Source organism: Glandiceps talaboti, chromosome 14, assembly GCF_964340395.1.
Source record: "Glandiceps talaboti chromosome 14, keGlaTala1.1, whole genome shotgun sequence".
In the NCBI taxonomy this organism is placed as follows: Eukaryota; Metazoa; Hemichordata; class Enteropneusta; family Spengelidae; genus Glandiceps; species Glandiceps talaboti.
Window position 1 is genome coordinate 1,520,703 of NC_135562.1, and position 15,917 is coordinate 1,536,619.

At 36.7% G+C, this 15,917-nt stretch overlaps 1 protein-coding gene across 1 annotated transcript; it reads left to right on the top strand.

Moving 5' to 3' along the window:
- The first annotated feature begins 7,416 nt into the window (after window positions 1-7,416).
- Window positions 7,417-13,665, top strand: LOC144445655 (isatin hydrolase-like). The gene is made up of 6 exons (XM_078135281.1): window positions 7,417-7,571; window positions 9,642-9,908; window positions 10,168-10,371; window positions 11,618-11,710; window positions 12,444-12,537; window positions 13,137-13,665. Exons 2-6 carry the CDS (start codon window positions 9,657-9,659, stop codon window positions 13,358-13,360), a joined length of 867 nt encoding a protein of 288 aa, XP_077991407.1. The 5' UTR covers window positions 7,417-7,571; window positions 9,642-9,656; the 3' UTR covers window positions 13,361-13,665.
- The last annotated feature ends 2,252 nt before the right edge of the window (window positions 13,666-15,917 follow it).

The following is a 15,917-nucleotide window of genomic DNA, read 5'->3' on the forward strand; positions in this document are numbered from 1 at the left end:
TATGTCATCGATAGAGTGTCACCCATATATGTTTCTACTGATCATGACATCTCGCAATTTCTCGTTTGTCGCTTCCAAATTTCCAAACTTTCTAAACCAACGAGATAAATTATTCATATTGCATGTTTATGAGGACACAAGCTGAGTGCAAAAGCTTTCTTATTCTAATGTAATTACAGTACAAAAACTCGTAATGTTAATATCAATACATAAAGTTGATGACATTAAATAATCGTCTTCTGGCAATTGTTAGTGATACTGTAGTGTTTCTTTGTCATTTTCTCATTTTCTCTACATATAATAAATTACATAATCCAATCGTTTACACTCATGTATTACAATTGTCGGAGAGAGAGAGAGAGAGCGAGAGAGAGAGAGAGAGAGAGAGAGAGAGAGAGAGAGAGAGAGAGAGAGAGAGAGAGAGAGAGAGAGAGAGAGAGAGAGAGAGAGAGAGACAGACAGACAGACAGACAGACAGACAGACAGACAGACAGACAGACAGACAGGCAGGCAGGCAGACAGGTAGACAGACAGACAGACAGACAGACAGACAGGCAGGCAGGCAGGGAGAGATCAAGGTTAGAACCCATTCAGGGTTTGATTAAATTTACCACGCTGTAAGTAAGAAGAGTGTCGTTCAGTTTGACTCTACCAAACAACGCAGGTTTTCCCCAGGTACTCCGGGTTCCTTCTGCATTAACACTGAATAAATGAGGGATGGCCCTCAGTGGACTTCTTGGGAGACAAGTGTTTATATACTTAAAGAACTCTTCAGCTTTACCCTGTTTATTTACAAATTACTTCCTGTGCGTAAACTTTTAACAATGTTTTGCCCCCAAAGATTTAGTAAAAAACACGAATTTCATCTACGTTGTTTCAGGTTGTTTATTTTCAAGTTGAAAATCATAGCAAAGTTGTTATTATCAACAATCAAATATAAATACCTATTTATCATCTTTACGGTAACTGTAACTAAGAGTGACGTCAGCAGCGGATCGATCATTAGAATGAAACGATATGAGTTTATAATAATGCTGTTAGTAGGTGATTACAAATCTGGTTATAAACATCGAATATATAGTACCGTTGTAATTTTAATTGTATGAGTGTGTGAACTTTGTAGATGATTTTGTACAACTCGGCCAAAAGACACTTCAGATAGAGACTAAAACTTATGTTGATAAATTCGACAGAGACTAAAACTTATGTTGATAAATGCATCACTTCAGATATAGACCAAAACCTATGCTGATAAAATGCAACAACTCGGCCAAAAGACACTTCAGATATAGACTAAAACTTATGTTGATAAAATGCAACACTTCAGACAGAGACTAAAACTTATGTTGATAAAATGCAACACTTCAGATATAGACTAAATCTTATGTTGATAATTCGACACTTCAGACAGAGACTAAAACTTATGTTGATAAAATGCAACACTTCAGATATAGACTAAATCTTATGTTGATAATTCGACACTTCAGACAGAGACTAAAACTTATGTTGATAAATTCGACACTTCAGATATAGACTAAAACTTATCTTGATAATTCAACACTTCAGACAGAGACTAAAACTTATGTTGATAAATTCAACACTGACTCAGACATTTGCAGCGAACACTATAAAATGGCAATCACTGTTAAGTAAATCGTGAAATAACAGAGGTTGACCTTTTGAACGGAATCGTAAAAATATATCAGAGGATAAAAAATATCTTCCATTTTGTTTCAAAGGTTAATTGAGGTCATAGCGGTGGTTTTAAGGGATCTTACCTGTCTGATTTTTAACATAGTTTATTTATACAGTCTATAACGTGCAGTCACTGGTGTACATGTCGAAATTGCTATTTACAATACTGATAAACAGTGTGTTATGGTAGAACACAAAACACCTATTACTATAGAAATGGTATCGTTTATTGTGTATCGTACAAATTTAGAATGAACACCAGTGTAGTAAGTAAGTGATAATGAGATTTGATAGTACATTCTGAACTTTGCATTTACATGAAGATGCGTTTTACTTCTGTCACTACCAAACCAGAAAGACCATAGACTTTTTTAAGGGTGATGTAATGTCTGTGACATATCTCAATATTTTTGTTACGATTTACACAAACAAAGTACTAGCACACGCACATGAAATGGTACATTTTATCTGACTGTGAATATAAATAAACAGTTTCGTTCTTGTTTAATCCAACAGTGATGTTGATTTGTGTTCACAGTCACATAAAATGTATCATTTTAAGTTATTTCGTGCTATCAGTGTCTGTATTTTGTTTGATGTGATGTATAACATAGATCCCTGTGTGAGATGTAAAATAAAATCACTGTGCCGCCTAATTGAAATCTGTAGCCATTCTGCTTTGGTGATACAACTCTTTCAATAACGTCTATTTTTGAAGACGTTGACAGGGGCTATTTTATGATTTCATCAGTACATGACTGTATAAAATAGGACTTGACAGCTGAGTGGTCCTTATGAATATGGCCCGTAGAAAGGAAATTAGATAGGTGGACACTATGGCAAGAAATTGTACATGCATGGGAACACAGCAAAGAAGATAAACTTAAACATACCTACCTACATACATACCTACCTACCTACCTACCTACCTACATACATACATACATACATACATACATACATACATACATACATACATACATACATACATACATACATTACATACATACATACATACATACATACATACATACATACACACATACATACACACACATACACACACACATACACACACACACACACACACACAAACACACACACACACACTATACAAGGTATGACCATTAAAATAAGAAACTGATATATCTCTTGTGAACTTATAACGCTAGCACGCCATTTATGTGTTTATTAGTCAAAGGCCATACATCTATATTAAAAAGGCTAATCACGGTCTGTGCGAGTTCCTTGAAAACCACCTCCTATGCTATTGACGACATGCAATATGTGTTATTTAGTAAAGGAACACGATATAGCAGCATGGTGGTCATTTTTCTATTCGCACCTTATTAGCTCACTATGCCTATCTCGCAAATTTAGTACATGGGCCACCTTCTGCCAATGTCGTGCCTGCGAGACAAAATTGCTAATTTGCCTGTATAGTCATAGCTATCCATAGAGATGTTGTCAATAGGACCCCGATAGACTAACAGACAGTGAGAGTAATGATAGATGGAAGTTAAGATGAGTTAATGGGTTTACACCAAGGGAGTTTTGTTGAAATAAGCTTGATATAAAGGAACGAAAATTAATTTTGTTTTCTATATCGCATAGTCGAGATCCCCAGCGAAAACTTGCATTACTGCTATTATCTTCAGATCAGCTATATTCATAGCTACAGAGAGACCATATAATAGATAATTCTATAGGCCATCTTTCGTATGCATACTTTATCATTAACTGTTGTTGGTGATTCATGTGTTGACAATGTAGTGATAACAATTACACATAAAAATCTATTCTTTAATACGTTCATTTAGTTGGTAAATCATAGTAATGGTTACCCTGACAACAGATAGTGTGACAAAGTCTGTTAACCTGAACATGCCAAATAATTTCTTTTCGTGAAATATAAGAACTACTATTTTTTATATTTCCATTTTAAAATGGCTAATTCTCTATGTGTGTCTGCCTCTGTCTGTCTGTCGTTCTGTTTGTTTGTTTGTTTGTTTGTTTGTTTATTTGTTTGTTTGTTTGTTTGTTTGTTTGTTTGTTTGTTTGTTTGTTTGTTTGTTTGTCTTTCTGTCTTACTTTCCGTCTGTCTGTCTGTCTGTCTGTCTGTCTGGCTATCTCTCTCTTTCTCCCTCCTCTGTCTGTCTGTCTGTCTGTCTGTGTGTCTGTCTCTCTCTGTCTGTCTGTCTCTCTTTCTCTCTCTCTCTCTCTCTCTCTCTCTCTCTCTCTCTCTCTCTCTCTCTCTCTCTCTCTCTCTCTCTCTCCCCCGTTCTTTCTGTCTGTCTTTCTGTCTCTCTATTTCTCTCTTTTAATAAGGTATATGCTGTAAATGAAGATTGATTAATCAAACGTTATACACGAATTTCTTCTGTGCCATAGGTATGACGATAGTTACCTTCTTTAATCTCATTGTAGCAGTTGGGTGTGCAGTTGCTCCATGAGTCCAGTGCAGCCATTTCCGATCATAAAACATATATTGTGGGACCTTTGACAGCCATACAAACCATAACTCCAAATAAGAGCAGAATACTTTGACTACTTGCTCGTCTTTACCTGTCGTAAGAGGGTGGTATTGTCAGTGCTGTTTCAGAGCATGATTGATATAAACAACCTTTAGGTACTGGTAAGTTGATCTAATAGTAGATATCTCCATGTTTTCTATGGATGGATGTATAGTATACCCCCCCCCATGCATGCATATATGTTTGTTTGTTTGTTTGTTTGTTTGTTTGTGTGTTCGTTCGTTCGTGTTTGTTTGTTTGTTTGTTTGTTTGTTTGTTTGTTTGTTTGTTTGTTTGTTTGTAGTTCCTTGACGGCAGTGGTAAGAGACAAGCGGTTTAACCAATAGGCCATCGACAACCCTAAATAGGTTCTAACCTTTATTGAAACCATGCAACAGGGAGGCAATGTTTAAATTATTTTCATTGAAATATTTGTACAGGGGAGGGTCATATTTAAGAGAAAGGAAATTTAGGGAGGATCACTTTTTAGCACATGGGACTAGGGTGAGGATTTTTTGCCACTAAAGGCTCCCTTAGTTTGTGTATATCTGAGTGAGGTGAAAGCTAGCTTTCCACTGTAATATTTTTACGTGTGATTCGTTTTCATGAATCAAGATTCTCAGCTGTTAACTATTGCATTTATACAACTTAAGCTATTGTGAAATAAGATATGTTATCCAAACTTCTTCTTTTTCAGAGGAATGTGTTTTTACGAGAACGTGGGACAGTTTTCTCGCCCTTACTAATGAGAAGCAAAACAACAGTCTCAAAACAGTCATAAAGATTGGAGCGCGGAAAATCAAGATTTTGAAGCTAATATCTAATATTTATGTCACGGAATGCTTTGACGGAAAGTCAAGGGAGGTAAACTTACTGATAGTCTAGCTGCTAGACCTCGGATGTTCTTCCGATACAATACGACACACGACCGAATATCGCTATCGAGGATGGAACATCCGAGTTCGGGCACGCCCACACTGCGAACATCGTTCGCTTATCGTATCGGGAGAAAGCCTGAACGTCTAGCAGCAAGACTAACCTACTGACTGATTTCATCACACATTCTGTACATTTTCGGAAAAGAGCGCCACCAACGTTAGTAGCCGTTGTCCTGCAGCTTTGGAAACAAATCAGTGTGCCAAGCAATACTAGAATTTATGCCAACAACAATTTTGATTACACAGTGGCCAATAAATGCAACAAATGATTTCTTCATTCTTGTTGGGATTGAGATAATATTCAAAAATCAAGCACTATACCAGTATAAAATGTACTTTTCTGAGAATCAATTCATTTAAAACAAGTTTTTATCTTGAGAATGACAAATTGATTAAAACACAAATGACCAGTTCAACCACCAGTTAAAAATTACTGTCAACATATATCCAGTGGTGAATTTAATGAAAATGAAAGCTAATTCTAACTGTAACCTAAAATACAACTAGCCACTCTTAAATACTATACCCTTAGTATTAAATGTTTGCATATCTTATATGAGAAATAGTGCACATGACACATACATATGTGGAAACGCGGATGAGGGAGGGTACGGGAGGGGTATCCCCCTCCTGCTATACAATACTTTGACAAATTACAGTTGTTCAGGAACCATTTACCGCATAAAATGACACTTATTTTGTCATTTTCCAACTTGACCCCCCCCCCCCCACTTCAGGTGGTATTTTCCAAAATGACCCCCTACGTCAAGTGGTATTTTACAAAATGACCCCCTCCCCCCAGTCGGTTGAAAATGCCCGGCCTCTTGAATCAATGAAAGGATGAAGAAGTTACTTTGTTGACTGACTCGTACTTGTTGTTGCAAGTCCTTCTATAGGAATACCATTGATTCGGAATTCAGTGATAGTTGGATACGTCAACTATGTGTACTATTTATTTATGGATTCGATAGACTAGTTCTTTATACAAATAAAATAGCAAGTTTCGTTTCGTGACTTGTTTATTAAAATAAACCTGGGAGCTAAAGCTTGTTTGCGAAGTAGGCAAATAGCTTTGGACAAAACAAAATGAGACACATTGTTTTCCTTCTCTAAAAGGCTCGGATGTACATTATTCAAAAAGATTCCGATCAGGTTGAGTGCTGTTTAGTTTTATCAGCAAAACTGTATTCACGTTGTGTCGACCTCGGAATGTAGAGGTTGTGCGTGGGCAGTGACCCCTTACCTTTTATACTCTGGAACCACCGTCTCGGGTCACCCATCGAGTACATGTATCACCCACATGTATCACCCATGAGTCAACATAGTGACGAGTAGCAAGGAATACTTCTTCACCAAAGAACTCACAGCATTCAGAATGGACTGAAAGCAACGTTAACGTAGGTATCTGATTTCATGTCACGACAACATGACACATGTCATTCAAACATGTCACGTCAATTTTCAAATTATTAACTGAAATGATGATATGGTTGTATCAGATTGTTTGTTTGTTCGTTCGTTTGTTTGTTTGTTTGTTGCCTTTGAAGTATCACGTCCCCTTCGTGTCAACACCCGGCAATATATCTAGGAAATATAAATGAGTGTCTTTACTTGTTTGTATAGTGACTTAATTCGTCTGCTGTTGACATCCTGGATACAGATTCTTCTATTACTCAAGGTCTACATGTATATGTTTATACATTGTATATTGTACATTCAGTTTGACCAAAACAGGCATGCGCATTACCAGTTAGTTGGTTTATTTCAGTAAAAGGTCGACAGCATATATACAAATCCAAGTGAATCCAATTCCAACAATCGCCAGTGAAGATCGAGACCACAGATATACAAATCCAAGTGAACCCAATTCCAACAATCGCCAGTGAAGGTCGAGACCACAGATATACAAATCCAAGTGAACCCAATTCCAACAATCGCCAGTGAAGATCGAGACCACAGATATACAAATCCAAGTGAACCCAATTCCAACAATCGCCAGTGAAGATCGAGACCACAGATATACAAATCCAAGTGAACCCAATTCCAACAATCGCCAGAGTGAAGATCGAGACCACAGATATACAAATCCAAGTGAACCCAATTCCAACAATCGCCAGTGAGGGTCGAGACCACAGATATACAAATCCAAGTGAACCCAATTCCAACAATCGCCAGTGAAGGTCGAGACAGCAAATAGAAGTGAAAGCATAAATCACTACAACCATATACCCTTCGTCACGAACGCGAGAACGCCCTTCCGATCCACTGAACGCTTAACATTTACATAATAATAACTAGTAACCGAAGAGCAAGTGCACGTTAAACCAAAGAGTTCTCACAGAGAGACAGAAAATCATCAGATCCCGAAACTAATTTCAAGTTCAGACAATCATCGCTGGAGTAGGTTCCATCTTAAACACATTAGGTAGGTAAACACGGTGTTTTTCTTTTCCTTTTCGATTATGATAATGGATAGAATCAACTAACGATCTAGGAAAACCGTCGTACAGTCTCGGGTACAATAGTAAACAGACACACATTCCTTCCTACGGCCTCCATGCACAGTGCAAGGGGTCATCTCGTATTTATTTGACACAAAATTACATACAATGTTGTGCTGAACCCGAAGCGTCAATTAACTTATCTTTTAGCCAACAATTTTCCATGGATCAGTTGTGGCCAGGTGTATTACCTCCTCGTATAGAGACGGGACGATATACAGGTGTATCAATAACTGAAAGATTGTGTACCTTTTGTAATGATCATAGTACCGACAATAGTACCAACGTAGATTCTATAACGACCGTCGGAATCACACTTTAATTTTGAAGATGACTACTCTGATTTGTCAAACATAATGTAAAACGTAGATTGAGATTTAGTTTACAGCAATCTTGAACAGAAACTGTGCACCATAAGCCAAAATTAAGAAGCTACAGATATTTCAAAACCAGTTGAAGCGTCGGTGTCCTTGAATGTTCATTTTGATCTGGCTGGGAGGCTACGGATTGAAACTTTTTGTGTAGAAATGTGTCATACTTTAACACACGTCACTATAATATATACTATTGTATTACTAGTAGTACTACTACTACAACTACCACCAACTCCACCACCACCATCACTACTACTACACCACTATTACTATTATATAACTGCAATAATTGTAGCGTTTGTCGTGATTTTGAGGGTTTTTTATAATGTGCTTTTTTCATTCCAATGTTTAGCTGGATTCATGATTGTACCAACGGTTATTGTCACCTGACTTGAGACTTTGATAGAGTATTATGTCTCGAACAAAAGCCAGTGTATCAGTGTCGCACCCAAACTTGTAGGACTCTATTTCCGGTTATCATTCACGAACAATGTTCGTAAAGCCCCTAATATATAAAAGACATTGGTACTATTATCGATAAATTCTTTCAGTTTTTGATTCGCCTGTGTGTCGTCCAGTCTCTAGCTTTTTCAAAATTAGGTAGTTGAAGACTTTCACATGACATATAGACGAGGTTGAATACTTTGTTCTTGATCCCATGAACATTAGACTTGCTCTCAGCCCATTGACCTAAGCTTGCTGAAGTGTCATTATTGTATATCAACTGTAACCAAGTAGGATATGCATAGCTGTGATATCAGAAAATATCCCACTTCCATGTATACATATAATTTAAGTTATCCTAACTGCTTTTCGATTTTTGAACTTTCCGTTAGTCACCAAAATTACAAACAATCTTTAGATCTGGTAGTATTGCCGCGGCATCCCTACACAGAACCTGATTGGCTGATACACAAGTAGATATAGTCAAATCGCAATCATACTTAGGTATCACCAATCACCATGGGAAGTTTTATGGGGAAACAGGTTCTATTCTAATTAGAATTTTTTTCTTACATGTCATATGTGGCGGGGCGGGGCTTAAATACCACCAGCTCTAATGATGAGTCGGACTGTTGGTAGGCTTGGAGACGACCGACAATTCAAAAAATCAAAATGGCAGATAGGATAGCTGAAACATTGTAGTTGGTTTAGTATTTCAGGACTTCAGGTAGATCAAGTTCAGATTGGAATGCAATCTTTTGGACCTGAGCATATTCCTTGCTCTCTTGAATATTTTAAAAGCAAAGGAAAGAAACGAAAACTTGTGAAACTTAAAACAATTAACTGTTAATGGTCTATTCTGTAGTCTTATATTTTCTTCCTCCAGCTCAATTCATCATAGACCTCTCCTCACCATGATTGATTTTGACATCACAGTAACAGGTTATCATCCCAGTCCTTGTAGAGGGAATAACTCCCATAGTCGACCATACGTGGAGGGTCTACAAGAAGGGGATGTTAATATATATTTTCCGTTATGCAACTTGGACAGTTTGCAAATTGGCGACATTTAACAAAATTGAAAGTAATTCGATGATCACCATAACAAGGTCATTGGGCTTTCGATAACATAATAGTAAGTATGTTTCACGTACACGAGTTTTCTCTTTCTTACAGATTTCCCGAGCAACAATGAAAACGCCATCTCTTCTGCTGGTAGTTTCCACCTTTGCTTACGTGGCATTGGCAGATGACAAGTCGCAATATCTTGACATGACTTACAGTTTTAATAACAAGACTCATCATTGGCCATCTTATCAAGATTTTGAGCTCAAAATACTTGCACGTGGTACTGAAGCTTTTGGAATTTATGTAGAAAGTAATAGTTTCTGTATGGCAGAGCACACTGGTACACATATGGACTCGCCTGCACATTTCAGTGAGGTAAGGCATTTCAACATCAATGTTAATTCTGTGCATAATTATCGACAATTGTTGGCAGATATCTGTACCAGTGTCCATTTCTCTACAAAAGAATATAGGGTGATAGCCAAGACAACATAGGAGTCTGGGGTTGAATCATTGGTCATTGTGTATATTAATAAGTTCTGTCGTGTTAGTCTGGTCTAAAGGTATACGAAGTTAATTGATTATTAATATCTGCTGAAATACAAGTAAATAATAATCAAAATTACGTTTACAGGGGAAATGGCGTGTCCATCAGGTGCCACTAGATGCATTGATTGGGCCAGCAGTACGAATTGATATCAAATCTAAGGCTGATGCTAATCCGGATGCGGAAATGGAAGATTCTGATATCGAGGCCTGGGAGGAGGCTAATGGTAGAATCCCCGATGATACAATCGTGATGGTATATAGTGGATGGGGCAGTCGATGGGGTGACGAGGTTTGTAATATATTTCTTCCTGTGAAGTCCAGTAGTTTAGTAGTTTGTAATACATCTCCTCCTGTGAGGTCCATTGGCTGAGTAGTTTGTAATATATACATGTATTTCCTCCTGTGCGATTAGTGGCTAAGTAGTTTGTAATGTATATCCTCCTGTGAGATCCAGTAGTTTTGTAATTTGTAATAAATTTCGTCCTGGTGAGGTCCATTGGCTGAGTAGTTTGTAATATATTTCCTCTTGTGGGGTCCAGTGGCTTAGTAGTCTGTAATATATTTCCTCCTATGAGGTCCAGAGGCTGAGTAGTTGTAATATATTTCCTCCTGTGAGGTCAAGTGGTTTAGTAGTTTGTAATATATTTCCTCCTATGAGGTCCAGTGACTGAGTAATTTGTAATATATTTCCTCTTGTGCGATCCAGTGGCTGAGTTGTTTGTATGTATTTCCTCCTGTGGTGTACAGTAGTTTAGTAGTTTGTAATATATTTCCTTCTATGAGATCCAGTGATTTACTACTTTGTTATATGTTTACTCCTTCAAAGGTTAGTCACAATGTTCCCCTTTCCAATGTTGTGGTTATGGTATATTTTCTGCCACAATGTCTTTTTGGTGAAGTTTTTAATATCTTTTTTTCCTTAAAGAGGCCATATGAGGATTAGGTATTTTATTTGGATTTTTATAATTTGTAAAACAATTTTATCATGACTTGCTACTTGAAAAATCAATGTGAAACAACACTGGCCAAGTCTGTGTTTGTAACTCAAATTGTAAAAAGGTAAAACATGTATAAAAAGTTTGTTATGTACGTACAATAACAAAGATTTTATTTATTTATTAATCTTTTGCAATTTATTGAGTTACAAACATAGACTTGGTCTATGTTTTTTCACATTGATTTTTCAACTAGGAAGCCATGATAAAATTATTTAATAAATTAAAAAATCCAAAATAAATACCCAGTCCTCATCCATATGGCCACTCTAAAGTGTTGTCATTGACGACGTTCATATTAGCCTTACTTTATCTTTAAAATACAAATTAAATATTAGTCCTTTTCGCTCCACTGATAAGATAACTCTTATGATAACCTGGGACTGAAACCCAGGCCTTTAACATCAAACCAAGCGGTATGATTTTAAGACATACTAATGCAAAATCATTATTTCAGCTGTTCATATGTGTCTGTATAAATTTTATCACAACTAATTTACATGTCGTTAAGATATTGTTTCATGTCATGGATCATTACAGCTTCAGTACTTGGGTACAGATACAGGAAACACATCAGCGCTCCATTTTCCTGGTATTGGTGTAAGTGCAGCCCAGGTCTTGATAGATAGAAAGGTACATATTTATATCTCTAATAATCATTTCATTGTCAAGCTCATTTTGTTACATTTTTCTTTACTGGAATACACGTGTGCGTGCACAAAGACACACTCACATGAGCTTGTTTACCACGTTGTGTGTGCACGCACGCGCGCACGCGTGCGTGTGTGCGTGCGTGCGTGTGTATGTGTGTGTGCGTGTGTGCGAGCGTGCGTGTGTGTGTGTGTGTGCGTGTGTATGTGCGTGCGTGTGTGTGTGCGTGTGTGTGTGTGCGTGCGTGCGTGTGTGTGCGAGTATGTGTGTGTGCGTGCGTGTGTGCGTGTGTGCGTGCGTGCGTGCGTGCGTGCGTGCGTGCGTTCATGTGTGTGTGTGTGTGTGCGAGCATTCATTCAAGCAGAAACAAATTAAAGGAAGATTATAAAGAGTTTCTTCTTGAACAATTTTAACTTTGTAATTTGTTCACACATTTTCAGTTTTGATCATTTGATCATGTAGACGTGCAGTTGCATAATTATATTCATGTTTATACTAGTTTTCTGAGATCTGAGTGGCTAGACTAGATTAGTTAATTAGTAACTATTTTCTAGCCTCTTGCCAGCTCTAATACAATTTGGCACACACTGTGTGTATTGTATGCTTTCAATGTTATTTTCTTTTTTTCTCTTATGATGACTGAATAAACATAAACATAAACATATCTACGGATGATATTTATATCTTTACCCGTGTTTCCATTTATGTTAATTAGGTCAAAGCAGTGGGTGTTGACACTGCTTCAGTAGATTATGGACAATCACCTTCATTTGCAGTTCACCGGCTGATATTTCATCACAATATACCATGTAAGTTACAATCACTTTATGTTACTATTGACACTAATATCTGTAAAACAATGTATTACATTAATCTTTTGATCCAAACACAAACTTGAAAATTGTTATCTGAAATTTTCGACTACGTACTTCAGTCTTTGTCAACAGATTGACCCATTATTCAGAACACGTGACCTTGCGGACACACGAGCTTAATAATGTACATGTTCTGAACAATGGGTCAATCTGTTGACAAAGACTAAAGTACACAGTGGAAAATTTCAGGTAACAATTTCCAAGTTTGTGTTTGGATCAAAAAGCTTAATATACATTGAATCATAGACCGTCCACGAACGTTGGTGGCGTGTGTATGATTATTACCAACATAGATGAATTTTCATTTGAAGATCTGTTGAAAAATTTTGGATTTTTGAAATTTGTTTTATATACTTCATTCGACCTTAATTCAATTCGCGAGTAAAGAACAGAGGAATATTTGTGAAGTATTTCAAAATTAAAAATCAAGACATGTAGTTCATGGAGAAAATAGTGATTTATTACTTTAATCTTTGTAATCCTTTAAATAATTTAACCTCCATTTTGTGTCTTTTATCCTTATTTGTTTTAAGGTTTTGAAAATGTTGCCAACCTTGATAAATTACCGAACACAGGAGCTACTATTTTCGCAATTCCTATGAAGATCGATGATGGGAGTGGCGCCCCCGTACGTATCTTTGCGACTGGTTGGCATTCTGATGTCCCAAATCCATGCAGCATTGGTACAGGTCATCAGCTATTACCTTATATGGGCATGGTGGTCTTTATGCTCTGTGCCTCTTTATTTGTTGTATAGATAATGGCAAATAATCATTCTCAATTCAAATCAGTACATGCATAATTATTGAACTTGCATTTCGAGAAAAATAACAAACATTCACGAAACTCGCCGAAAATTACAACAATCACATGTTAATTGCCACAGGAAAATATAAAGTTCCGAACCTTCATGAAAATTCATAATAATGAAATCTAATTTCAAAGCTGAGCATGAATATAATTATGTTTTATAAAACTATATATATAATGATAACATGCTACACTGCAGACTTCTCTTTGCGTATTAATATTTCTAAATTTGTATTGATTCAATACTTTCATTATCAACACGTTAATAAAACAGTCAAAAACAATGTGGAATATATTGAGTCCGTTACTTTGGCATCACAAAACATATTTATGATCCTCATTTTCAAAGACACATATGTTCTTTATATCTTTTTTTTTTTTTTTTTTTTTTTTTTTTTTTTTTTGGGGGGGGGGGGGGAGGGGGGGGGTAATTTTTTATTTTAATAGATACCGGTAGTTTGCATATAATTTCTTGACACTGTACATAAATCGATGACGTCATGAAATATCTATACTTTTAATGACCATTGATACTGCTTCTTTATAATAACAATATATTTTGTGTTAACGGTACCGGTTTTCAAAGCGAGTCGACATCGACAAACTAGTATAAATTGTAAAATAAATTAATAAATGTGTGAAATCTTTGTTATTGTACGTACAACATCATTTGAAACTTTGTACACATATTTTAGCTGTTTGCATTGTATTGAGTTACAAAGACAGACTTGGTTTATATCGTTTCACATTGACTTTTCAAGTAGGAAGTTATGATAAAATGGTTTTATGAATTACAAATTAACAATAACTACCCAATTCTCATCTATATGGCCACTAAAATATTTTGCAATCGTTTGTCAGTTTGCATCCAGAATGAAATTATTATTTTTGTTTACTGATAATTCCTGCGCTGTTAAGAGCTGAAGTGCTCCAGAAAATAACAAAACTTTGGTCTGATAAATTTTTCCTGAATGTATTGAAATGAGGAGTTGGCTGAGGTAATGCTGATTACCGATCTTTCATGCAGTTCGCCCCCACTTCTTCGTCTTGATACTATCGAGACAATTACACTTTGAACTCAAGAGGGCGCAACATCCTAATCATACACAGGTGTTTGCTGTCGTCTATGGTTAACAGGGAATAAAGGTGAGTGGTAAGTACTCAGTGTCTTGCTGGAATTCTCATACCGAGGGAGATAAGAAAATATTGCATCAGCCCTGCATCGCACGACCTCTCTAAGATAGTGCTATGAAAACGGTCAAATCTGGCACAGAAGAGATCTACTGAACCCTAGGGAGAATCAGTGGCAGTTAATTCATTTCTTCGTTGACATAGGTTTGGTAAATTTGATATACATACATACATACATACATACATACATACATACATACATACATACATACATACATACATACATACATACATACATACATACATGCGTGATTATGTGTGTGTGTGTGTGTGTGTGTGTGTGTGTGTGTGTGTGTGTTTATGCGTCTGCGTGTGCATCGTTTTCGAGGGTAATACTTGTATATATATATATATATACTTGTGCTCGAATGCCAGGCACTCTGTTTGCAGAGTTTGGTAATCATTAATTGTAATGATATTAAATGCGGCAAGTCTTGTCATGTGCAATGAGAGTTCAATTGCATTTGATTGACCACATATAGAAGGGAAATAATACCCATTAAGCTATATAAAACACAGTTCCTGTTAATATAGTAGAACTTCTGTTCAACATGAGTAAACAAATACTTCTTGTGTCAGTAATACAGATTTCAAAGTTGATATATTGACTCTGAATTAAAACCCCAGGCGATATCCTGTCTTCAATACTTCAACGTATTAATAATGAATAGGATCGAACGTAGGATAGTTAGCAACCCAAACATTTTGATGAATGTTGTTAAACTGTTAGTATTTTTGACAATAAACGAGCCTTGTCTAAAACATAGATATAATCGACCACCAAAACGACAACAGATGACTGACAATAATCGACTGGACAAGAACAAATTGAATAAATGAATAAAAGCAACACAATAAAGCTAGCATAACCTGGAGGTTTACATCAGCCTGCCTCCTGCTTAGACGACTAAGCCTTTCACATTAATAAAAGAAGATGTTACATTTTTAGAAACTTCACTCACTGGAATTTCGTATGTTCACTATTGTAAATGTGTATTGTTACTATATATGGCTAACCCCTCCCCTCCCTCTCCCTCCCTTCTCAGCGTCCTTCTCCCCTTCCTTTCTCTCGCCCTTGCCCTCCCTCCCTCTCTCCCTTTGTCTCTGTCTGTCTGTCTGTCTGTCTGTCTGTCTGTCTGTCTGTCTGTCTGTCTGTCTGTCTCTGTCTGGCTCTCTCTCTCTCTCTCAATCGATGGATATATGACTCATGACATCTGTCACTCTTCCACTAGTTTAAATTCTGTACAGAATTCCTTAAAGTAATGATTAAAACAAAACTGGACATCTGAATGGACAATATGCCTCCTTCTCTA